General features: G+C 45.8%; 1 protein-coding gene and 1 long non-coding RNA gene across 2 annotated transcripts in view; one reads left to right on the forward strand and one right to left on the reverse strand.

Annotated features, from left to right (window-relative positions):
* LOC310659625 overlaps positions 1 to 296 on the forward strand; it is a 101,312-nt gene extending 101,016 nt beyond the window's left edge. Inside the window, exon 2 of the long non-coding RNA XR_014502879.1 lies at positions 1 to 296. This is a non-coding gene — a long non-coding RNA (uncharacterized lncRNA).
* LOC310659531 (tetraspanin-36-like) lies at positions 129 to 25,478 on the reverse strand. Its single transcript, XM_083403213.1, has 7 exons — positions 25,215 to 25,478; positions 9,576 to 9,767; positions 7,469 to 7,543; positions 6,164 to 6,259; positions 3,902 to 4,060; positions 3,115 to 3,198; positions 129 to 397 (listed from the first exon to the last, which is right to left on the reverse strand). Exons 1-7 carry the CDS (start codon positions 25,272 to 25,274, stop codon positions 311 to 313), a joined length of 753 nt encoding a protein of 250 aa, XP_083259339.1. The 5' UTR covers positions 25,275 to 25,478; the 3' UTR covers positions 129 to 310.

Consider the following 25,478-nt stretch of genomic DNA (forward strand, 5'->3'; position numbering starts at 1 on the left):
TCAGATGTTTATTTCTTTGACATCTGGTGGGAGGGCGTTCCACAGGGCGTTGTAGTTCAGAAACATCGGGTCACAAATTTCCTACACCTGAACTACGTCAAAGATTCTCAAGCGGAATCACCAATAGCTATGTGAAATCCAAGTCAGGTCACATTTAATAACAAGCTTTGAAAGGAATCTCCTTTCTGTTCACCGAGATAAGGATTCAGCATTTTACAAAAGCAGGCAAAACATTTTCAGCTCAGAGCATCTTTCCCAAGTCCGTTTTATCTTGGAAGAGCAGAACGAAGGGTCACTCTCCATCTTCAGGTCAAGCGAACGTCCCCGACAAAGGATGGTAACCGTTGTGCTGTTCTCTTTTGCAGGTCAGAACACAGACACTAAGCATTCCAAAGAACTGAAACGAGAAGTTTGTTGTTAATATTTTAAATAGAACCAGCAATGTTCATGGCGCTTAAAGAGTTTGAAAGTTGAATCCCCACGCCACTGCCCATATTAAGGCCTGCTTTTGTAATCTATTTAAACTTAAATGGATGGAATGATTTGGTGGCTGTAAGGAGATAAAGGTAAAGGGATCCCTGACCATTAGGTCCAGTCGTGGCCGACTCTGGGGTTGCGGCGCTCATCTCGCTTTATTGGCTGAGGGAGCCGGCGTACAGCTTCTGGGTCATGTGGCCAGCATGACTAAACCACTTCTGGTGAACCAGAGCAGCACACGAAAACGCCGTTTACCTTCCCGCCGGAGCAGTACCTATTTATCAACTTGCATTGTGTGCTTTCAAACTGCTAGGTTGGCAGGAGCAGGGACCGAGCAACGGGAGCTCACCCCGTTGCAGGGATTCGAACCGCCAACCTTCTGATCGGCAAGTCCTAGGCTCTGTGGTTTAACCCACAGCGCCACCCACGTAAGGAAATAGTTGGGTGTATTTGGGGGTTATGTACATGGATTAGTTTTGAGTTCCAGGAATGTGTAGATTTTGGAAATGGCGTCATGGGAGGAATTCAACGTTGCGCTTTGTCAAGCATTTCAGCTCGCCAGATGGAACAATTTCCCTTCTTCTCTGTGCCCCACATGTTGTTCTGGGGGTTCTGACCCCCACAGAGCCAATATCGGGGGTACAGGTGGGAAGCAGGGCGGGGTAGAGGGTGGAAGTCCCATTGTGGAAGTGGAGGCCCTTGTGCAAGGTTTCCATGGATGGGACTCATTAGATGTGTAGCTCAACTGGTAGAGCATGAGACTCTTAATTTTAAGGTCATGGGTTCAAGTCCTACGTTGCGTAAAGGATTCCTGCGTTGCAGAGGCTTGGACTAGATGATCTCTGTGGTCCCTTCCAACTCTGCAGTGCTATGATTCTATGAATCATACCTTCTATGTTTCCCGTAACATTTATGAAATGCTTATAACATTATTATGTCGCATTTTGATATATCTTGATATATCCTGATGTCATGTATATTTGCATTTGTGGTTCTTAGTTGTGTTGCTTGGTTACAAATGTGAAATTTGCACGGCATTGCTTTTATTTATTCCTTTTCGTCGGGATTCATACACCGCTGAGAGATTTCTGCTGAAATACGAAGGGGTATACAGTAGAACCTTGGTTCTCGAATGGCTTAGTTGACGTACAAATCGGCTCCCGAACGCCAAAAACCCGGAAGTAATTGTTCTTGTTTTCAAATGTTTTTGGGAAGTGGAACGTCCAACACGACTTCCGCTTGAGTGAAGGAAGCTCTTGCAGCCAATCAGAGCCGCGCCTTGGTTTTTGAACGTTTTGGAAATCGAACGGACTCCCAGAACGGATTATGTTCGAGAACCAAGGTACCACTGTATAGGCTAACTAAGAAAATGAAATAAAAACACTGCCCCAGTGCCATTAGAACACCTGCCAGACTCTAGTTTCTTTAAAGGAGCACTACAGGCAATTGGGAAGCACTAAACTTTGCTTGTCTACAGGTGGCAATGTTGTTTGATTATGCTTTCAGAAACATACTGGATAATGGCAAGGCAAAAGCTAAGCAAACCGAGGATTCAGAGGGAATCAAAACTTAAGGCCCTGATGGATCAGGCCACAAAGTTTCACCTAGTTTTGTTCCCTCACCATGAACCAGCAAATGGACTTCCTGGGGACTCTTCCAACTTTATAATTCTATGATATTATCAGAAAGGTCACATTCTGAACACGAAGGCAGTAGCAACACAAAGCCGAACCAAACAAAAAAATCAAAAGAAGCTAAAGGCAGGATAAAACAGAATTTTAAAACATCACCTGAAGTATAAAATGCCCAGGGCAAGTTGGAAGGTTTCCACCTAGCACTGAAAAACTTGCACGGTAGCCTGAATCCTTTGTTTTGATTTAATGCTGTTTTGAAACTTGTTGTTTAATTTATGGTTCAGACTGTGTACCTTTCTGCTCTGGGGCATTCGTGTCAAGGTCAGAGTATAAAACAGAAACTGTCATGCTTCCGGGTTGAGCGCCATCGATGATGGCGGCTGTCACATCATAGTCACTGTCACATCACTGTCACATCATAGTCAAGATGGTTGTGTTCAAGGGCTTCCTCATCAATGTGATCTCAGTAGTTTAGCTGGTGTGGGCAGCAAAATGTCATAACTGGCCCATGTAGCAGAATAGCTGTGGCTTCATCTACCGCAGAACTTCCCAAACTGTGTGTCACGACACCGTTAGTGTATCGGCTGCAGTGTGTCGCACAAGCGCTCCCCACACTCCTCCTGGGGTTGGAAAGGGGTTAGTTTAACCTCCAGTTTTCTAGTACTGTAAAACTGAATTACTTTGTTGTGGAATGATGCATGTCTGAAAAGCGTGCCACTGACATGAAAAGTTTGGAAAGCTCTGATCTACTGCTTCACTGTGAGATTTATCTATGGACCATTAAAATGATATGATATACACTGTAGCAACATAGTGTTATTTGCAGCAGTCGTTCTTCAGAGATTAAGATAGCTCAGTTGGTAGAGCATGAGACTATTATTAATCTCAGGGTTGTGGGTTTGAGCTCCACGTTGGGCAAAAGGCTCCTGCATTGCAAGGGGTTGGACTAGATGACCCTCGTGGTCCCTTCCAACTCTACAGTCCTATGAGTCCTATGAAATACCTTCACAATGGCAAATCCTAGGATGACAAGCATAGCGTAGTTGAGGACACTTTGCAGAATAGACTCCACCTTCTCCTCACAGCCCTGCAGGGAGAATTTGCAGATGTGGGGGAGAGAGAGAGAGAGAGAGAATGGTCATTAAATCTATTTTGGCCCTCCCAATTTCCCCACCTTAAATTCAGTTCACACAATTTCTTAAGCAAATTGCAATTTTTAAAAAAACACTTCTTAAAAGTTTTTCACCTTTTCAGTGTGATTTTCCTCCTAATAAACACAATTTTTTTGGTATGCAATTTCCCCAACTTTGGTGCGTTTTGTATGCTATCGTCACGAACATGTACACGTTTGTACACATTGTTTGGGTTTGAGAACTGCACTGCAAAATTTGGACAAGGTAGAATTTCAAAGGTGGTGATGCTTTTGTTCCTGCTTTGTTTTAAGAAGGACACGTTACGCAGTTTCCCATCAAAACGCTAACAGAATTGAATGTCTCCCCCATCTGTTACAGTTGCAGATATCAGCAGTTTTTACACCACTGCCACAAAAACAAAACAGGAAAGAACTGATGGCAGGATACAGTGTCATTATTTTTGTTAGCCAGTGTGGAATCTCTGCCAGAACTGAACTGAAGGGTAGCCAGAAATCCCGAACGTTAGGATTTTCAAAACCTTGCTGCTTTATTTACACCTTGCAATCATCTTAAGAGATGGCTTGCACCAGCCTTTAGTTCCAGGTCCCCAGCAATTCTGTTATTCCCATGCTAGTCCTGACTGCAACATGCCCTTACTTGTGTATTGAGAAACTTCAGGTCACTCAGCTGCCCTGTGCAGTTTTTCCTAATGCCGTCTCGCTTGCAGCAGCTTACAGGAACGCTGTGGTTGCCGGTGGCGTTGAACCATCGGCTACCAATCCAGTCGGTGTAGTTGTCGACTCCGCAACACTGAAGCTGCAAAGATTGAAATCGTGAATGAAAGCAAACAGGGTGTGTCACTTTCAAGAATGTGTGAGATCTCAAAAGTGTGTGTTACAAATCTTTAAACAAAAAAAAGAACTGTTGCCTTGTTTGAGCCATCTTTAAAAAATGTACTGAGCCTCATGAAAACACCGTAATTACTGTATTTTTTGCTCTATAAGATTCACTTTTTCCCTCCTAAAAAGTAAGGGGAAATGTGTGTGCATCTTAAGGGGTGAATGCAGGCTGCGCAGCTATCCCAGAAGCCAGAGCAGCAAGAGGGATTGCTGCTTTCAATGCGCAGTGATCTCTCTTGCTGTTCTGGCTTCTGAGATTCAGAATATTTTTTTACTTGTTTTCCTCCTCCAAAAACTAGGTGCGTCTTGTGGTCTGGTGCGTCTTATAGAGCAAAAAATATGGCACATTTTTGAAATGCACAATCAGAGGCTGCAGGGAGTCTATTTTGACACAATTGTGCTACTAATACAAGACGTCTAAGTTCTGATACAAGGAGGCACAAGTGGCTAACCCTTACGCTTGCTCAAGGACAACTCTGCAATACACAGAGAGAATACAGTGGTGCCTTGGGTTACAAACACTTTGGGTTACAGACTCCGCTAACCCGGAAATAGTACCTCGGGTTAAGAACTTTGCTTCAGGATGAGAATAGAAATCATGCTGCGGCAGCATGGCAGCAACGTGAGGCCCCATTAGCTAAAGTGGTACCTCAGGTTAAGAACAGTTTCAGGTTAAGAACAGACCTCCAGAACAAATTAAGTTCATAAGGTACCACTGTATACGCAATTGATGCAAGAATCAAAAGAATAATGAAAGAGGCTCTGGCTAAAATAATTTCGGCAAAAGCAATTGCAGTAAATAGATGATTATGTATCACAGTTATGGAATTTAGCCAGTTGGTTTATACCAGTGGAAAAGCACATCTGCTATCACACTGAGCAAACATTTCCTGGATATAATTCCTCTGTCTGCATAATGTTTGTGTGACTTAAGAAGCTGACCGGTCCATTGTTTTTAAAAGCTGCAACTTTCAGGCTTAATGAGAATGTGGGATAGATTTAAGGGGAATATGATCTCTGAAATAGGTTTCGCTTCTGTATTGAATCATTGTTTTTTACACTTAGTAAGTAGAACATGAGCCTTTTGAAATAAGAATGGATTGCACAAGATCAGGAAATGGCTTAATTTAATTTTGCCAAACAACTACATTTGGGGTGAATGTGTGTCTCCAGAAGCCTTGTTCAGCCAGCATTTATCCTGATATGTTTGCACAACGTCTGCAAGGTGGTTATATGATTCCTGCTCTTTACTGAATATCCACTCTGATTTGAACACATTCTTATTTGTTTGCACAGAGGTGATTTATGACTGCCTGTCAATCGGTTATTATACCACACATTTGCTTATCACTTTTCCTTACCGCAAAAAAAATCTATATATGTTTTTAAGTGGCTTTAGTGCCCAAGAGTGTGTTAATTCAAGCTGACTGTGCAAACCTACATTCGCCATTGTGTGATTGAATCCTTCCTGCAAAATATTGGCAGAATGGAAAGGAACCTTAAAGAAATTCACAGAAGCAAAGCATCCCTTGTCCAACTGCCCACTAAAAAAAACAAAACCCTGAAACAGCTTACAGTGGTACCTCGGGTTACATACGCTTCAGGTTACAGACGCTTCAGCTTACAGACTCCGCCAACCCAGAAATAGTACCTCGGGTTAAGAACTTTGCTTCAGGGTGAGAACAGAAATCGTGCTCTGGCAGCGCGGTGACAGTGGGAGGCCCCATTAGCTAAAGTGGTGCTTCAGGTTAAGAACAGTTTCAGGTTAAGAACGGACCTCCGGAACGAATTAAGCATTTAACCCAAGGTACCGCTGTATCTGGAACAGCCCACTAGATATTTTTCCTGTAGTTATTTCTTTAAAAAAGGGGGGGAGGGGGGGAAACTGGAAGGAAACTGCAAACAGGATAAAGTATGCAAGATGAGCCAAGATTCATAGTACTAGGACTAATAACAGGATTTTCAACCAGAGGAGGAAGTTTGTGACGATAATTTTAAGCAGAACATAAAGTTTCCCAACCTCTTGCTGTAAGTAATCTATGATGTGAGACTCTTCCGTTTTCCCGTCATAGTTGTTGAATGATTGCACCATTGGTTCATGCAAATCTGTTTTTACCTGTAGGAAGACAGAACTGTGAGGGTTTTGTTCAAGAAGGGAAAGCTCCTCAACTACAAAAAACAGAGAAGATAATTGCAGCCCCTCAGCTGAGGAATGCCCCTCCTCTGAAGTTGTATTGGGAGGAAATTCCTCCTTTGTGATTTCTCTTTCTGAAGTGGGATTCTTCTCACAATCGCCAACAATAAAGGGTTCAATGCCCCCTTCTGCCTTCCTTGTGGACCCAGCAGTTCCCAGCACAGACTCCCTTCCCAAGTGATGATATTTGCATTTTAAAAAAAACATTTCCAGAATGATTTAACAACCAATCCCTCTTCACAGGAAACTCTGGGAATTGTAGCTCTGTGAGGGGAATAAGTAAAAGTAAAGGTAAAGGACCCCTGGGCAGTTAGGTCCTGTCAAATTTGACTATGGGGTTGCAGTGCTCATCTCGCTTTCAGTCCAAGGGAGCCGGCGTTTTTCCGCGTACAGCTTTTGCGGGTTGGGACAGAGCAGGCCTATGCAAACTCTGGCTCTCCAGATGTTTGGGACTACAATTCCCATCATCCCTGACCGCTGGTCCTGTTAGCTAGGGATGATGGGAATTGTAGTGCCAAACATCTGGAGGGCCGGAGTTTGCCTATGCCTGGGACAGAGCAATGGGAGCTCACCCCAGCATGTGGATTTGAATTGCCGACCTCCTATCAGCAAGCCCAAGAGGCTCAGTGGTTTAGACCACAGCGTCCCCTTTGAGGGGAATAGGCTTACCCTAAAAACTCTAGGCATCCTTAACAAACTGCAACTCCCACAATTCTTCGGGGTGCAGCCATGACTGCTTAAAGTTGCATCGTAGCGCTTTGAATGTATGCTGTGAATTTGGCTCTGGGCTGGTATGGTTAACCACCGCTCTGGCCCAAAGCTTATCCACACTCCCAGTTGTCCCAAGCCTAGAGAGCATGGGTCTGAGCAGTTATTTCTTTGACCCACTGCTTTCCCCTGGAAAACCTGCTCTTTAGTGCTAAATTGGAACAAATGGCAATTCATGGAAAACCCGATTGCTGTTTGTTCCGATTCAGCACTAAACTGTAGGTTTTCCTGGGGTAAATGGAAAGGTGGTTGAGCCTCCCAGTCTTCATGGAATGAGAGAAATTCATAATTGCATTTCCACCAGCCACCTCGCTCGCCCGCCCTCATCATTGGTACAGAGTACATACGTCTGTTTTTACCCACCTGTCCTTTGTAAATGAATCCAAGGACAAAAGCTGCCACTTCAGCAATGAAGACCAACAGGATAATGATCAGGAACTGGAGGAAAAGAAGAATTAGTTAGGAAGAGGCTGGTCTACAGGTGTTGTAGACATCTAAGATGACAGGCTGGGGTGAAGAAGCCTTGTGTGAGGGGTGGGGATGAGAGAGACCTGTTGCCTAGCATCACCTAGAGTCCTGTGTCCAATTCTGGGCACCACAATTTAAGAAGGATATTGAAGCTAGAACATGTGCAGAGGATGATAAGCACAATGAGAAAGGGTCCAGAAACCAAGGCTTATGAGGAACGGTTGAGGGAGCTGGGTATGTTTAGTCTGGAGAAGAGGAGAATGAGAAGTGATATGATATTGGTTGGTTGGTTGGTTGGCATCCGTCTGTCTCGAGAAACAACGGAGTGAAGCCAAACCACTGGAGAATCACAGATATGATTGTTGTTGTTGTTGTTGTTTAGTCGTTTAGTCATGTCCGCCTCTTTGTGACCCCATGGACCAGAGCACACCAGGCACTCCTGTCTTCCACTGCCTCCCGCAGTTTGGTCAGACTCATGTTTGATATATATGATATCTGTCAGGCTCATGTTTGACAGATATGATAGCCATCTACAAATATCTGAAGAGCTGTCACATAGTATAGTTCACATTAATGCTCCCATCCTCTTCTGAAGTCTTCTTAGTCATGACGGAATTCAGTCTCAAGTGGGCATGCTTAAGAGACCTCCAGCTACAAATTTTACGTGGTAATGACCTTTCCTTCAAGAAACTACATGGCCCCAGCAATGGGAAGGCAAGCCATAGGGCAAGTGACTTGTCTGGAAGTGGGTGGACAGACACTTGGGGCACATTCAGGCTTTCAGTTGTCCTGCCGCCTTCCCCCAGGAAAACCCGATATTTACCACTGAATTGGAATAAGCATCAATCGGGTTTTCAGTGGATTGACAATTGCTCTGATTAAGCTCTAAAGAGCGGGTTTGTCCGGGAGAAGCAGTGGGGCAAACAGAAAACCATTCAGCCCCGTGGAAAAGTGGAAGTGTGGACCATAGCTGTCAACTTACAGATTTGAAAATAAGGGACCAGCAGCCTTGAAAATAAGGGACCAGCAGCCAAAATAAGGGATTTTAGTCAACCAGTTAAAAGGGACCAGTTAATTTTGAAGAGCAGCGGCAGTTTTTAGCCCTTCGTTTCCAGATGCTGCTGCTCAAGACACCAGCCGATGAAACACTGCAATTAAATAACTACAAGCAGCAACCACTTTTCGCACAAAACGAAGTCCAAGCTACGAAGATGATGCTGCTGTTCTGTATCTTTTCTCTCGTGATCCATCGGCAGCTCTCAATTCCATCAGGTGGGGCGGGAGGAAGGGGGGGGAATAGCTCCTGAAGTAAACCCGCAGATCAGACCATCTATGCTAGTCTGCCACTACAAATCTATGGGAGAAGCGCTTGCGGTCCTTCCCTTGTAGCCCTTGGAACATCTGCCCACACCTCCTCCTCCTCCTCTTCCTCCTCTCTCTGAACTGCTTTCTCTATGGTTGCCCTCGCTCTCCTCTTAAGGCTCCTCATCAATTCATAGACCATGCCAGGCTGCCCATCTCATCTGGGTCCTTCGGCGGCACAGCCATAGTACGGCCTAGTGGGAGCGGGAGCGGCAGTGATGGGCAGAGGGGAGGCCCCAGGCAGAGACGCTCAGTTCGGCGGCCGCAAGGAGGGTGGTGGCGGAAGGGCCCGAGGCTCCCACCAGTCCCGGCGGGGAGGGGCTCCCAGGGGCCGAGGCTGGTGAGAGAAGGCCAGAGGGGGGCGGGCCGGGCAGCCAAGCAACACAGTTGGAGCCTCCCTCCTCCCTGGCCAGCAGGGAGGGAGGGAGAGGAGCTGCTTCCTTTGAAACCCGGGAAATTTAAGGGACATCCATCAATAAGGGACAGCAGCGGGACATGGCGCTGGGATAAGGGACTGTCCCTCCAAATAAGGGACGCTTGACAGCTATGGTGTGGACAAGCCCTTGTCCTCTCTGATTCCCTCTGTCTGGCACCATGGAATTGTTACAGAGGCATTTTCAGTGACGCACTCCTTACTTACCACTCCCAAGCCAATCTTGGATTCACGGATTGTAGCACAGCAGCCAATGAGGCCGATAACGAACATCACCACGGCAACACAAATGATGATGACAGCCGGCAGGAGAGGGTATTTATCCTGGAGGAAAGGGTCATATTCCTTGTAGGTGTTGAGGACGTATGCGCCAACATAAGAAAGTCCAGCTGCTGCAGCCTTAATATAAAGCAAAATGTTGTTTCAAAATGGTATCAGATAAACCAGTTTAAACTATTATTACTTCCTCCAGCCGGTTCCCAGTGAACCCGAATGACTCCTTCCAAGACTGGTCTGTACTGGAACTAGCCACAGGATTTGACCTAGTTTCCATATTGCTGCGAGACAACTTGCCTACTACAATTCAGAGTTTATTTTATTATTATTATTTTTAATTTTCAATGGAAAATTACAACAAAAATTACAAACATTGAATCCAAAATACAACAGTACAAACAAGAAAAAAACAGAACACAAAAGAAAAAAGAACAAAAAACAAAAACACACATCTACAAATAAAACCATATCATCATTCTAATCTAGTCATTACATACATATGCACATATTGACTTCCTTCCTTTGTTCTAAGACCTCGAAATTTTTACTCTTTCTAAGTTGTTCTGTCTAATGTAGATTACTTCTAGCTTTATACTTTTTACACCATTTTTCTCTTTCTTTAACCCCGCAAAGCATCATTCATTACATACCGATATGCTTACTCCAGAACAATGTTTTTTCATATACTCTTTAGCACATCCCCATTCTTTTAATAATTTTTGGACCGATTGTCCCCTTATGAATTCTGTGAGTCTTCCCAGATTGATATATTCACAAAATTTAATTTGCCATTCTTTCATTGATGGAATTTTTCTCTCTTTCCAATTTTTTGCTATGAGTATCCTGGCAGCTGTTGTCGCATAGAGGAATACTTTCCTTTGATTGTCAGGAATATCATTTGTGATTATACCTAAAAGGAATGCCTCTGGTTTTTTACTAAAAGATATTTTAAACATCCTTTTGATTTCTTCATATATTTCATTCCAAAATTGTTTAATAGGTCGGCATTCCCACCACATATGAAACATTGTTCCTATTTCTTTCTTGCATCTCCAACACAGGTATTTGATTTTAATTTATAAATTTTAGCCAATTTTACTGGAGTTAAGTACCATTGATACACCATTTTCAGAGTTAACTTAAGAACATCCCTGCTGAATCAGACCAAAGGCCTATCCAGTCCATCACCCTGTTCTCACAGTGGTCAACCAGTAGTGTGTCTCCAGGTTCTGATGTTGCTTTGCTCTGAGTCCTGACGAAGACAGGCAGGGAAACTTGGTGTTAGATAAGTCTTGTGGCACCCACAGCTTTGATCCCCAACCAAACAGTACAACCAGGAGGCTGACCCTTTCTGCCGCATCTGTTACCCGAGGACATAGTCTCACACTGCCAAATGATAGGGCCAGGCCTGAACGAACATTATAGGTCTTCTAGGGAAACTATGAGCTCATCTTTGGAACAAAGACGCCAACTAATCATCTGTCAGCGGTCAACAGTCTTATTTGCTCTCAGTATAATTCTAACCATGTGCTTGGCTTTAAATTAAGTGCATCAGGCATAAGACCGACATTTGTCATGCTTCTGATTTAAAAATACATTTCGTTCTGAAACGGCGGTTGATTATTACAGCGGTCATGGAAAACTTCCTTCTGAAAAATGTTCCTTCCTACAGAGAAAGCTTCTAGTTGAAAGGAAAGGCAGCCTCTACAACAGACTTTGCCAACCTGGTGCTCTCTGGAAAGTTTAGACTGCAACTCACATCAGCCCCAACCAGTAGTGTTGTGCTGACTGGGGCTGATAGCAAATTTGCTGCGGACAGGCAATGGTTAGCTTTCCAGTTGTGTGTGATTGCATCTGACACATCAACACAACGGTGAAAACACTTGCAGATCAACCATTGCACGGCACCAGTAAGAGCATGGGTAGGGAAACTAAGGCCCGGGGGCCGGATCCGGCCCAATCACTTTCTAAATCTGGCCTGCGGACTGTCCAGGAATCAGCATGTTTTTACATGAGTAGAATGTGTCCTTTTATTTAAAATGCATCTCTGGGTTATTTGTGGGGCATAGGAATTTGTTCTGTTTTTTCTTTCCAAAATATAGTCCGCCCGCCCCCCCCAAGGTCTGAGGGACAGTGGACCAGCCCTCTGCTGGAAAAGTTTGCTGACCCCTGAGCAAGAGTTTTCATTTGTTAGTTCTGGTTAAAGGTAAAGGTAAAGGGACTCCTGACCATTAGGTCCAGCTGTGGCCGACTCTGGGGTTGCGGCGCTCATCTTGCTTTACTGGCCGAGGGAGCCGGCGTACAGCTTCTGGGTCATGTGGCCAGCATGACTAAGCCACTTCTGGCGAACCAGAGCAGCGCATGGAAACGCCGTTTACCTTCCCGCTGGAGCGGTACCTATTTATCTACTTGCACTTAGACGTGCTTTCGAACTGCTAGGTTGGCAGGAGCAGGGACCGAGCAACGGGAGCTCACCCCATCGCGGGGATTCGAACCGCCGACCTTCTGATCGGCAAATCCTAGGCTCTGTGGTTTAACCCACAGTGCCACCCACGTCCCTAGTTCTGGTTACCTGACCTAAAAAAACCTGGCAGGATGTAGTGGAGTGTATACAACACAAACAAAGACAAACATACTCAAATACAATTCCCATTTGCAAATACAAAATATTAAGAGGACAAATTTGCTTGGAAATTCTGCACGCCAAGCCGAACAATAAGGAACATGATGAGGCAGACTCATGTGATGTACTTCGTGATATTAACTTGTCATACTATTAAAAGTGCAAATGCTTCCTCTTTTGCCTAGGTAGCTTGGACATCACAGCACTTAAAAACAACGTCAGTTCCCAGAAACTAAACCCTATTAAATGCATCAGAACTGATTTCTAAATAGAGACATGCATACGTAGACTTGCAGTCTTTGTGGCTCCTTCCTTTCAACATAGGAAGAGATAAGTTTAAAAGGCTCCTCTGTAGCAACAAACTCAGCTTCCCAGAAGGCTTCTTAAAGGCACAAACAAACCTATCGATCTTCCAGTTATTTCCCTGTACTTTTTTTAAAAAGGGGAATATGTGCTAGGGTTGCCGTATTTCAATTAGTGAAAATCCAGACACACAGGTTATGGGGTGGGGGGCAAAGTTATTGAGTTTTTTTTAGTTTTGTTGTTGAACTTTTTGAGCAACATCACAAAAAATTGATGTTTTGGAGCTTTTTTAATAGTAAAATCGCCAAAAACTACACTGCTGACATGCATTGCCATACATCCGGATTTTCTGGGACATTTTTGCCAATTTCTGCCCAGACACTGCTTCCGACAGCAGTATTCCAAGTATGTTCTGTAAATGTCTGTGTATGTCCAGATGTACAGCAACCCTAATATACACTTAGACTGTATATGCAAAATCTGAAGATGGAGAAGGGACCGCAAAGATCTATCTCCACCAAAAAGTCACAAATTGAAAAAAATAAGATGTGCCGAATTACAACCCCGAGAGCTCCACTGTACCGTTAATAAAAACATCCACAGAAGCCAACTAGATACCTTCCCCAAAAGAATCCTAGGAACTACCGTATTTTTTGCACCATAACACACACTTTTTTCTTCCTAGAAAGTAAGGGGAAATGTCTGTGCGTGTTATGGAGTGAATGCCTATGGGTGGCGGGGGGATCTGCTGCAGTCGTGAGCAGAGGATCCATGGTTCCCCTTCCTTCCCTCCTCCGTGGCTCGCTTTGAAACAGCAAAGCGGGAGAAGAGCCGCTGAGTGGAGAGGAGAGAGGGACAGAGAGCCTGCTTGCTTTAAAGGAGCAAAGCGGGAGAGGAGAGGAGCCGCTTACACAAGTGTAAGCGGCTCCTGTCCGGTTGGTTCCTTTAAAGCAAGCAGGCTCTCTGTCCCTCTCTCCTCCCCACTCAGCTCGCTAAGTAGCAGCAAAGTTTTTCAGATTGCTAAGCCGGGGATGAGCGGGGAGGAGGGAGAAAAGCAGAGCCTGCTTGCTTTAAAGGAGCAAAGTAGGAGAGAAGAGGAGCCTTCTCCCCTTATACCCCTCTTCTTCATTATTAGCTGCATCCTTCTCCACCCACCCCATGCGTGCTTCTTCTCCCCTTAAACCCCTCTTCTGCATTATTAGCAGCATCCTTCTCCACACACCCTACGCGTGCTCCTTGTCCCTTGAGTGCTTTTCCTTCCCTCCCCACTTAAAACGTGGTTACAAAGCATGGATCCACATGGTATAACACTGCTTCAAATGTACAGTCCAAGTAAGACCTCAGAGAAAGCCTTCTTTCACAGCAATACCTTCTTCTTAAAACAAAAACTTGGCTTGCTCAACGCTCGAGTGCACTCAGACTTTCCCGCACGTAGAAGATGGCGTCTTTATCTCAAGAGGTTTAACCAGAACGATGAGTGGCACACCCGTCATACAGGTCAGGTCAGCCCAAGAGTTCACAATCCAAAGACCTCTTTAGCTCATGGCAGAAGGAGTAAGAACTACTCTCTTTTCAAGTAGGTCATTGCATCACTCTCTGGCTCAAACAGCCAGGCTCAAAACCACTTCAAAACGACCTTGACAGATTAGAGAACTGGGCCAAAACAAACAAGATGAACTTTAACAGGGAGAAATGTAAAGTATTGCACTTGGGCAAAAAAAATGAGAGGCACAAATACAAGATGGGTGACACCTGGCTTGAGAGCAGTACATGTGAAAAGGATCTAGGAGTCTTGGTTGACCACAAACTTGACATGAGCCAACAGTGTGACGCGGCAGCTAAAAAAGCCAATGCAATTCTGGGCTGCATCAATAGGAGTATAGCATCTAGATCAAGGGAAGTAATAGTGCCACTGTATTCTGCTCTGGTCAGACCTCACCTGGAGTACTGTGTCCAGTTCTGGGCACCACAGTTCAAGAAGGACACTGACAAACTGGAATGTGTCCAGAGGAGGGCAACCAAAATGGTCAAAGGCCTGGAAACGATGCCTTATGAGGAACGGCTAAGGGAGCTGGGCATGTTTAGCCTGGAGAAGAGGAGGTTAAGGGCTGATATGATAGCCATGTTCAAATATACAAAAGGATGCCACATAGAGGAGGGAGAAAGGTTGTTTTCTGCTGCTCCAAAGAAGCGGACACGGAGCAATGGATCCAAACTACAAGAAAGAAGATTCCACCTAAACATTAGGAAGAACTTCCTGACAGTAAGAGCTGTTCGACAGTGGAGTTTGCTGCCAAGGAGTGTGGTGGAGTCTCCTTCTTTGGAGGTCTTTAAGCAGAGGCTTGACAACCATATGTCAGGAGTGCTCTGATGGTGTTTCCTGCTTGGCAGGGGGTTGGACTCGATGGCCCTTGTGGTCTCTTCCAACTCTATGATTCTATGATTCTACTTACCCAATATTTTAATTATTTGATTTAATTCTTAGCATAAGGGCCTCAGTGGCATTCTTTAGGAAGGTGCAAGTTCACCCCAGATTCCCGCAACTGCTACCTCTCCTGGTAAGAATAGGTTAAGTGCCATCAACCACAACTCTCTGAAATTCGCAGGACGTATCGCAGGGAAAAACACCATCACTATTTTCAGCTGGGATTAAAAAACACATGGGAAAATTCCAGTTGCCCAATTATAATTGGCTGGAAGGTCTTGTGCAACATGCACACTTCCTCAGAAGTCAAGACTCTTGGAAAGGGAGGGGGAAATGTTCTGGAAAGTTTGCTGAATACTTGCTTTGACGCAGACACACCCACATGAATTAAAGCACTTGGCTTCCCCCCTGGGAAATGCAGTTTGTTAAGGGCTCGACTGGTAGAGCCCGAGACCCCCTTAATCTCAGGGTTGTGGGTTGGAGCCCCACATTGGGTGGAAGATTCCTGACTTGCGGGGGTTGGACTAGATGACCCTTATGACCCCTTCCATATCTGCAGTTCTATGATGCTATGACTCTAAGGGTGCTGGGAACTGCAACTGCAGTATTTACCGTATTTTTTGCTCTATAAGACTCACTTTTTCCCTCCTAAAAAGTAAGGGGAAATGTGTGTGTGTCTTATGGACAGATGCAGAAATATGCAGAAACAGGGGTACCGCCCCCATCATTTGAGAGCTATGCAAGAAATAGGTTTATTGCACCACTGAGGCTGTCCGCGATTCCTGATGCTGTTAAAATCAAGAGTAGTTATTTTATTAGTTTCGCTTTGAAAGGCAGAAGGCAGAATAAATACTGGATGAGATTCCTACATTGCGGGGGCCTTGATTAGTTGACTCGCAGGGTCTCTGTGAACTTTACAATGCTATGACTCTAGGATTCACCCATAGCGAATTTCAGTATACACTTCACAATTTCATTATCACTTCAAAAAAAAGTGTTGAGGCTTAATCTGGCTGCTGGCCACACGCTCTGCCTTTAAAACCGCACCCCGCCCATCCAAAGAATGAGTAAGCACCTGCTGTGGCTGCTCTGTGGGTGTACGGGAAGCATAGGCAAACTCGACCCTCCAGATGTTTTGGGACTACAATTCCCATCATCCCTAGCTAACAGGACTAGGGGTCAGGGATGATGGGAGTTGTAGTCCCAAAACATCTGGAGGGCCGAGTTTGCCTATGCCTGGTGTACAGGGTGCACTCTGCACATGCTCCAACACACCTTCCCGATTATTATCTTATTAAGCATCTTTAAACTGGACTTGAATCTTTTCTCCAACACTGCATGCGCTAATACTTTTGCTCTTCTGAGAGACTTTATGGAACTTCCCATGAACAGCCACGTTACTGGAAAGCTACCAGAACCTCAGTGGAATTTCTCCACAAGCAAACAAGCTGCACAATCACTCTCCCAGGGGAAGAGCCAAAAAAATAAGCCTAGCTTCATAGTTTCTAAAGCATAAGCGGTCATGCATTCCCAAAACACTTTCCGTTTTCTCTTGATCCTTTGATTAATTGATTATATATATAAAGCATAAGCTTTTCAGCTGTAAGATTGACTCTTAATGTGGCCAATCTCCCTGAAGAGTCTTTAGATTGGTTTTTTTTTGGACTACAATTCCCATCATCCCTGACCACTGGTCCTGTTAACTAGGGATGATGGGAGTTGTAGTCCCAAAACATCTGGAGGGCCAAGTTTGGCCATGCCTGCTTTAGAATATACATATGAATATCTCTCTCTCTCTCTCTCACACACACACACACACACACACACACACCACACTGGGATGTTGCAATAATTTTTTGCAGTGTGGAGTGCTTCTGTACTGGAGAATACAGTCCATTCCGTCTCTCCATCTTCCTCCTGCCTAACAGTGAATATTCTCTTCCAGGGGAGCCAACTTGAATAAAATATTGGGAGGGACAGGTATGCCCCACCCCCCATAATCAATCACATGGTTGGGTTCACTCACACCATTTGAATGGCAATGTCCATTAACTTTGGGGGGAGGGCCTCAAAAATTGGGGGGGGGGGCGAAGGGACCTCAGGCCCTAGGAGTTGGCTCTTATGTTCTGGTCCCACCAAGCCTGCTCAGTTCTCATTGGGTAGTTTTGGGGTGTTCCCCCCTAAAGTGTTTTTAATACTTCTGAAGGTGCTAGGAATCCCCCAAACCTGCGTGTTTGGTGGCCTTTTGGCTACGTAAAGCTCCACACTCAGGAAAACAAATCCTCTATTAGTGCTTGCGTATTTAACGGTGCAAAGAGTGAGAGAGAGGAAACGATGGAGGGAGGGAGGAAAAGGGGAGTGTTTGCAGCTCATTGTTCTGGCTTCATATTGTTATAAACGGTAGGCTTTTTGTTTCTTTCTCTCTTGCATTCTGAGACGTGCCTGCTCTAGCCCGTTTGGCTAAATGTATTCCTTCTGTGTGTTTTAAATTAAAGCCGACTGTTGAATCTTCATAAAATGAGGCAGGGGAAGCAACCAGAAAAACACAAGCCAGCGTTTGGATGATGAGAATGTGATGCGCAGATCTATTGGTTTCTCTTCTAGAGAAGGAAAGCAAGTTTCACCCTAGTCCAGCATCTGTTAGGGCCTGAACCCTGAGAAGCCGGTGCTTCAGTTGCTGGAGACGACAGAGGAGTAGGAGGGATGTATGGAATGTGGGTGGCGCTGTGGTCTAAACCACAGAGGCTAGGGCTTGCTGATCAGAACTGGTCAGCGGTTCGAATCCCCGCAACGGGGTGAGCTCCTGTTGCTTGTTCCCTGCTCCTGCCAACCTAGCAGTTCAAAAGTACAAGTAGATAAATAGGTACCACTCCGGTGGGAAGGTAAATGGCGTTTCCATGCGCTGCTCTGGATCGCCAGAAGCGGCTTAGTCCTGCTGGCCACATGACCTGGAAGCTGTATGCCGGCTCCCTCGGCCAATAAAGCGAGATGAGCGCCGCAACCCCAGAGTCGGCCATGACTGGGCCTAACGGTTGGGGGTCCCTTTCCCTTTCCCTTTACCCTGAGTAATAATTCAACCCTCTCCCTCACACACCAGTTTTTTGCTGGGCCCTGGGGTGCCCCTGCCAGATATGAGTTTCTCACCCAACGAGCAAACCACAACAAAAAGAAATTAAGCAGAACATTTAACTTTAACCACTCCTATGCTTTCTTTCTCTTTCTTCCTATGCTTTCTTTCTCTTTCTTTCTTTCTCCCTCTCTCTCTCTCTCTTTCTCCCCTTTACCAACCTCCGAAAGCATTTCGTGCATCCGACAAAGTAGGCTGTAACCTGTCACAGCTTATGCAACAAGACATTAAATTATTATTTAAGGCATCCCAGACCTCTTCCTCGTTGCTCCTGCTCACATTATTACAAAACAATTATATTTCAGCCTCACCCTTCCTCTGAAAAGCTAAGGGCAGCAGTCATGGTGTGCCAGCCACATTTTCTCCTCAAAACAATCCTGCGTTAGGCTAGGCTAGGCCGAGAGATAATACGGTTATTAAGGCCCAAATTAAATGTTTTGGTGAGAGGCAAGGCAGGACAGCCTTGTTTCCTTGGCAGAGGAGCATCGCAGAATTTTGGTACGTGAGGAAACAAAAATAAGGATGTCACAGCTGGATAATTTCCAGACAGAAATTATCTCCCAAATTCCTCTGCTCTCCCACTTTCAGGTGATGGGATTCCTGCTGACAGTGTGCGATATCGGCTGCAAGGTTTCCTGAACTGGGGTCTCCAGCTGTTTTCGAACTACAATTCCCATCATCCCGAACCACTGGTCCTGCTAGCTAAGGATGATGGGAGTTGTAGTCCAACAACAACTGGAGACCCAAGTTTGAGAAACCCTGGGTTAGAGCATCAGACCAAGATCATGGGAGACGAGGTCAAAATCCCTTCCAGTCAAACAGGAAGCTCACTGAGCGAACCTGGCCCGGTTGGCATCTCTCAGCCTAGCCTACCTCACAGGGGTGTTAGGAGAAGAAGATGGGGAGGAGGGAGAACTTTGAGCTCTACCTTGATCTCCCCAGAGTGAAAATGGGATATAAACGTAATGTTAAAATAAATCAGTAGGTGTGCAAACCAGCAAGCAGGGCCTCTGACACAGATCTGAAGGCTCAGGTAGGTTCATAGTCAGATGGCACTGAACAATTTTCTATTTCTACGTGCGTTGAGAGGTTAAGAATTTAGGAGAACTCTGCTAGATCAGGTCAAAGGCCTATCTAGTCCAGCATCCTGTTCTCACAGTGGCTGACTGGATGCCTGTGGGAAGCTCAAAAGCAGAACCCATACCCCTCAAGACGGAATAACCCTTTTATTTTCTGTGAGAGCATGGTAGTCATTTGGGGCACCACAATCTCACCCCGAAAAAAAAGCACTTTTTCAGAGGCACAATCTCGCACGGTGCCTCAAAACACATGTTTTGGGGCAAGGGGCCCGGGGGGGGGGAAGCTTTTGCTGAGGCCACAATCTTGCATGGGTGACGTGACTCGTCCAGGTGTGCGGCCCCAGAAGATGGTGTCCTGGTTTTCCGTCACAACATGTTGGAGGGTATGAGAAGCCGAGTGCAACATCGCTAGGGTTGCCATATTTCAAACAGTGATAATCCGGACAGAAACGTTGCTGGGAATATACATAAAGTATCAAATATGGTGACAGTAATAATAATGCAACAAAACAACAACACAACAAACTGGCTTATAAGTATAAAACCAAATTTACTAGAATAATAGCTAGAATAGAGAGAGACTTGTAACCATTCAAGCAACAAACATACCGAGGTGCCATGTGCAAAACAAAGCCTGGAGATACTGTGAACATGGAGTGGATAATTATACAACTCTATCTTGGCAAGTTACATGTGCGGTGAACGTTATACAGACTGGATAAATGAACCATTCAACAAGTAGCATAAGTCCAATCACAGAACGGCAACCCCGTGCCGCCACAATGGCAAGGGGAGCACACTGGAGAATGTGAAAAAGCTTTTCAAAGCTGCTTTTCAAAGATTGAACTGGATGAGATGTTCTTCAATGGGTCTTGAGTTGGAAACACAAAGCCGTACGCATGGACCAATCATGGGAAGGCAAAGCAAAGCCACCACCCTGGTGAGAATATTGCAAGTGGGCAAAAGGAGACCTGTTCTCCGGATATATTACAGGTTTCGCTACACGCTTCATCAGTCTGAAAAGCTGCATGATACAAAATAGCCCACCAATTACAATGTGTGGTAAACCGTAAAAATTTGGTTTTATACTTATAAGCCAGTTTGTGGTGGTGTTGTTTTGTTGCAGAAAAGTTGCTGGGACAAAGGGTGTTTAAGGAGATAACAGAAATCACTGGGTTAAAGCTGTCGCAAAGTCCAGAGGTAGCTTTGTTATCAATTGATGATGGGGTGGAAGGTTCGCGGGCTATGAAGGGCTTGCTCACAAATTTGCTGACAGCTGCACAAATTATGATAGCTAGGAAGTGGAAGGGGCAAGGTGAATATCAAATGGAAGAGTGGTAAAAAGAGGTGTGGGGAATAGCTATTAATGATAAATTAACATGTGCTATTAAGGTAAGATGGGGAATATGCAGGAGAAATGATTTTGAGGAAATATGGAAGGCATTTGTAGAATTTGTACTGTTAAAACGGAAAGGGGTCAAACCATCGCAAAAGGTGTTGAAATTTGGGGGGGGGGGGTTGGATAGTTACAATGGTATGGCCTCGGGGTGGGGTGCACATTTTTATTTTTTAGTAAAGGTAAAGGTAAAGGTACCCCTGCCCGTACGGGCCAGTCTTGACAGACTCTAGGGTTGTGCGCTCATCTCACTCTAGAGGCCGGGAGCCAGCGCTGTCCGCAGACACTTCTGGGTCATGTGGCCAGCGTGACAAGCTGGCGAGCCAGTGCAGCACACGGAACACCATTTACCTTCCCGCTGGTAAGCGGCCCCTATTTATCTACTTGCACCCAAGGGTGCTTTCGAATTGCTAGGTTGGCCGGCGCTGGGACCGAACAGCGGGAGCGCACCCCGCCGCGGGGATTCGAACCGCCGACCATGAGATCGGCAAGTCCTAGGCGCTGAGGCTTTTACCCACCCGGGTCCCTTTTATTTTTTATTTTTATTTAAAAGAAAAATAAAAGTTGTTTAGGGGGGTTTTGGGAGCAAAGTAGTTTGTTGAGCTTTTTTTACAAACATTTTTAATGGATTTCTGCCTGGCAACCCTAAAGATCGCTCTCTCCCCAACTGGGATTTCCAGCAACTCTTACTCAGAGGTTACTCAGATTGTGGTTCTGGGCATTAACAGTTGCACATCCCCACTGTGGTTTAAAGAGGACTCTAAAAAGAGAAGCGGCTGTGTTTTTTCCCCTTTTTGTTTTCAATGCATCTGTTCATTTGTTTTCAATGCATCTGTTCATTTGTGGCTACTGCAAACACGTGTGTGCATCTTTTTAAGAAGTACATGGCTTGCAGCCACAGGTGCAGATCTGCAAGACACCCAACAACCCGCTTCTGGCTTGCAAACCCGATGAGGACAGCAAAATGCAAAGCTAGCCATGGCTTCTGTTCCTTATTCGGTTCCTGCGGAAGAGCAAAGTTCAATAGGTGCAGCTTTTCTGTTGCACCTGCTGAACTTTGCTCTTCCACATGACATGAACAATGAAAGGAAGTGAAGCGAAATCTGTTTAACAATCAGTCGCTCTGTCCAAGGAATTCTGGGAATTATAGTTCGGTGAGGGAAATAGGGGATCTCCAAACAGCTCTCAGCATCCTTAACAAACAACAGTTGCCGGGATTCTTTGGGGCAAGCCGTAACTGTTTAAAGTGGTATGGTACTGCTTTCAATGCATAGTGAATTGGCCTTAGCCCACAAAAGTGACTGTCCTGTCTGCCGTCATATACTATATTAGTTAGGTACCAGCCTTCTGGGACGTGAGTGGTGCTGTGGTTTAAACCACAGAGCCTAGGACTTGCCGATCAGAAGGTCGGCGGTTCAAATACCCGCGACGGGGTGAGCTCCCGTTGCTCGGTCTCAGCTCCTGCCAACCTAGCAGTTCGTAAGTGCAAGTAGATAAATAGGTACCGCTCTGGCGGGAAGGTAAACGGTGTTCCACGTGCGCTGCTCTGGTTCTCCAGAAGCGGCTTAGTCATGCTGGCCACCTAAACATTAGGAAGAACTTCCTGACAGTAAGAGCTGTTTGGCAGTGGAATTTGCTGCCAAGGAGTGTGGTGGAGTCTCCTTCTTTGGAGGTCTTTAAGCAGAGGCTTGACAACCATTTGTCAGGAGTGCTCTGACGGTGTTTCCTGCTTGGCAGGGGGTTGGACTCGATGGCCCTTGTGGTCTCTTCCAACTCTATGATTCTATGTTTCTATGATTCTATGACCCGGAAGCTGTATGCCGGCTCCCTCGGCCAATAAAGCGAGATGAGCGCCGCAACCTCAGAGTCGGCCACGACTGGACCTAATGGTCAGGGGTCCCTTTACCTCTACCTTTACCAGCCTTCTAGTGAGTCAGACCATCGATCCCTCAAGGTGGGTCAGCAATAAATCACACAGAGTAAGTGAAGGGAATTCCAGTTGTGGAGGCTGATGTTCCCTGCCTTCCCACAGTTGCTTAAGACTACTCATCTCCCAGGTCCTTCCCAAGCAATCTGAGACTATGCCCTCTTCATGCCTCTTCTGGCTCTGGGAGACCAGGGGTAAGGGGAGCTTGTCACAGCACAAGGAGGAGACCTCCTGGCTTCTTTACCAGCCTCTTGGTCTCCCTCTTCTCCTTCTACTTCTGGACTTCTCTCTGCCGCGGATTTTCCCCCCCTCACGAAACCCTGTTATTCAGCCATCTCATCCTCCCAGTCTTCTCCCTCTGACCACTCATCATCGTCCCACCACCATTCCCCAGGCTCTGAGCCTTTGACCTTTGGGGTTTCTCAAGTTGGTGCCTCCCACACCACTCTCCTACATTCAGTCCATGACAAAAAGTAAGTACAGTCGTACCTCGGGAGTCGAACGCCTTGCGAGTCAAACTTTTTGGCTCCCGAAGGCTGCAAACCCAGAAGAGATTGTTCTAGGTTGCAAATGTCCAACTTGGGTTCTATGGGTTCTGATTGGCTGCAGGAGCTTCCTGCAGCCAATCAGAAATTGCGCCTTGGTTTCCGAACGTTTTGGAAGTCGAACGGACTTCTGGAACGGATTCCGTTCGACTTCCGAGGTATGACTGTATCAGCTGTATTGACTGTCAGTGGCATTCCAGGGTTTCAGACGGGGTTTTGAACCTGGGAATTTCCACACACGAAACATGGGAGCAATCACTGACTCCAGGCCTTCCCTGCGAAGGGAACCAAAGAAGTAACTTTTGTAAAGCTCCCCTACTTTTGTCTCCCGAGGTTAATCAGACAAATAGCAATTTCAGCCTCCGCCAACCGGGTGGCCACTCCTGATATTTTGGACTGCACCTCCCATCAGCCCCAGCCAACCCTCTGCTGGCGACTGCTGGCCTGTTTAAAAGCCTAATCTGAAGCAGAGAGGCAGTGTGGTGTAGTGGCTAGGGTTCACAACTGGGATCAGAGAGACCCACTCAGCCAGGAAGCCCACTATGTGACTTTCTTTCAGCCTATCCTACCTCCTAGGGTTGTTGTGAGGATTAAATGAAGGTCTGTGAGAATCAAGTACAGTGCGCTGAGGAAGAACACCATAAAAATTCCCACCCGCACTTGTCCCAATAAGCACTTAATTCAGACATTAACTGCCTCACAAATGCAGTTCTGCCTTGTATTAGATCTCTCTAAATAAATATGATTTCTGCTGAATTTGCCACCCAGTGGCGTAGCGTGGGTTGTCAGCACCCGGGGCAAGGCAAGTAATTTGCACCCCCTAACCCGTGGATTTGCGCCCCCTAACCCTAACCCCCAGATGTTGCGCCCGGTGCGGCCGGCCCCCCCTGCACTCCCCACGCTACGCCACTGTTGCCACCTACAAAAAAAGGCAACTTTATTGAACGCTATGAAAGGGCAACGATGGAATATTGAGGGAAAGAGAAAAACACCCTATAGAATTCCTTTTAAAGCACCCAAACAGCCCCCCCCCCTAATTAAACCAAAATCAGTACTGAGAATGTTCTGTCAGGTCCTCAAACCTCAAACCCACGCCCTGTTACAGGATATCCTGTCCCTTATTTCGCTGCTCAGTTTCTCGGAGGCGTTCTCATTCCAGGGTTGCCAAATGCTTTGCTATTTTTACCATTACTACAGAGATCCTGTGCCTTAAGATGGCAAAGAGGAATTAAAAATATAAAAATATTTCCCCACTACTGCAGCTTCATTCCAGGAGTAAAACGTCCCCTGTGGAGTTTATTCTTTCGCCAGGTGTGTTAAAAAGTCATTAGAAAACTAGTCAAGAGCTGCATGCGGGGGCTCCTTGTTTTATACATGGCATTCAGAGTGCTTCTAATGCAGGGCTGGGGAGACGAACCACCAGTGCTCCCCCCCCCAAAAAAATAATAATACTGTAAATATTTAGGGGTACTCTCATTTTGACTCAAGAAAACCGCTGTTTTATAGTTAAAATCGGGGGAGATAAATACAGTAAATGGACAAAAGTACAAAGATTTACAAAATGTTTAGGGGTATGCGTACCCCTGAGTCCCCCCCCCCCAGGAAAAAAAGCACTGCCTACAACCCTTCTGAGACTGATGGACTCCAGCTCCCATCAGCCCCTGTCAGCATGGCCAACAGTTTGGGATGATGGGATTTGGAGTCCACCTGAAGGTCACAGGTCCCCCCACCTTCAATGCCTTAGCATCCCTTGTTAATACAGGGATGGGGGTCCGGAGGGCATTTCCAACGTCCCTTTTACTAGCTCTGCTTCGGAACCCCGGACAACAGAAAAAGCAATACGGAAAGTTTCACGCTGTAACCACAGAGATGTCTACATATTTTATATTTTGCGGGAAGCTGCCCAACTCAATCCCAGTCTGACGCTCTTAACCGCTACAGCACCCCAAGAACTTCACGTCCGAGCACAATCTTAGGGTACATTGACTTGGGATAAAGGGGAAGGGCTTTGTCCACGAAGTGAACTCTCGCAGCAACAGGTGCTCAGTGAATCTATCTCTTGTTTTAGATCTGCAGGAAAGAGTCAACAGAACAGGAGGAAAGCATTACCGAATTACAGATCTGCTTTCTTTCCATCTTACTTACCCAAAAAAACAGGCTGATCAGCAGCAACACCGTTTTGGAGGTGATCACACCGCAATCCATTATTTCCGCTCTGTGTGCGCTTGTAGCACTGAAGCGGTGGGGAAAAGATTTTTAAAACAGCAGCAGAAGAAAGCTTTTCGTTTCCTGCTAGAGTAATTACACCTCCAGGTTTGTGCAGGCTCTGGGGACTTTTGAGCTGAGCGTTACCAATTATCAGGGCATGATGCTCTCAGTGCCCTTCCCCTAATCACATGCTCGGCTATG

Source organism: Podarcis tiliguerta, assembly GCF_965153285.1.
Source record: "Podarcis tiliguerta genome assembly, chromosome: 11".
Classification (NCBI taxonomy): Eukaryota; Metazoa; Chordata; class Lepidosauria; order Squamata; family Lacertidae; genus Podarcis; species Podarcis tiliguerta.

Bases quoted from the DNA above. Each gene is read 5' to 3' on its own strand.
- LOC310659531 (XM_083403213.1), bottom strand. From the start codon at position 25,274: ATGGATTGCGGTGTGATCACCTCCAAAACGGTGTTGCTGCTGATCAGC. The intron at 4,061-6,163 runs GTTGGGAAACTT...CAATCTTTGCAG, and splicing joins TAGATTACTTACAGCAAGAG to CTTCAGTGTTGCGGAGTCGA. The intron at 3,199-3,901 runs GTAAGGGCATGT...TTCTCCCTGCAG, and splicing joins TGAAGTTTCTCAATACACAA to GGCTGTGAGGAGAAGGTGGA.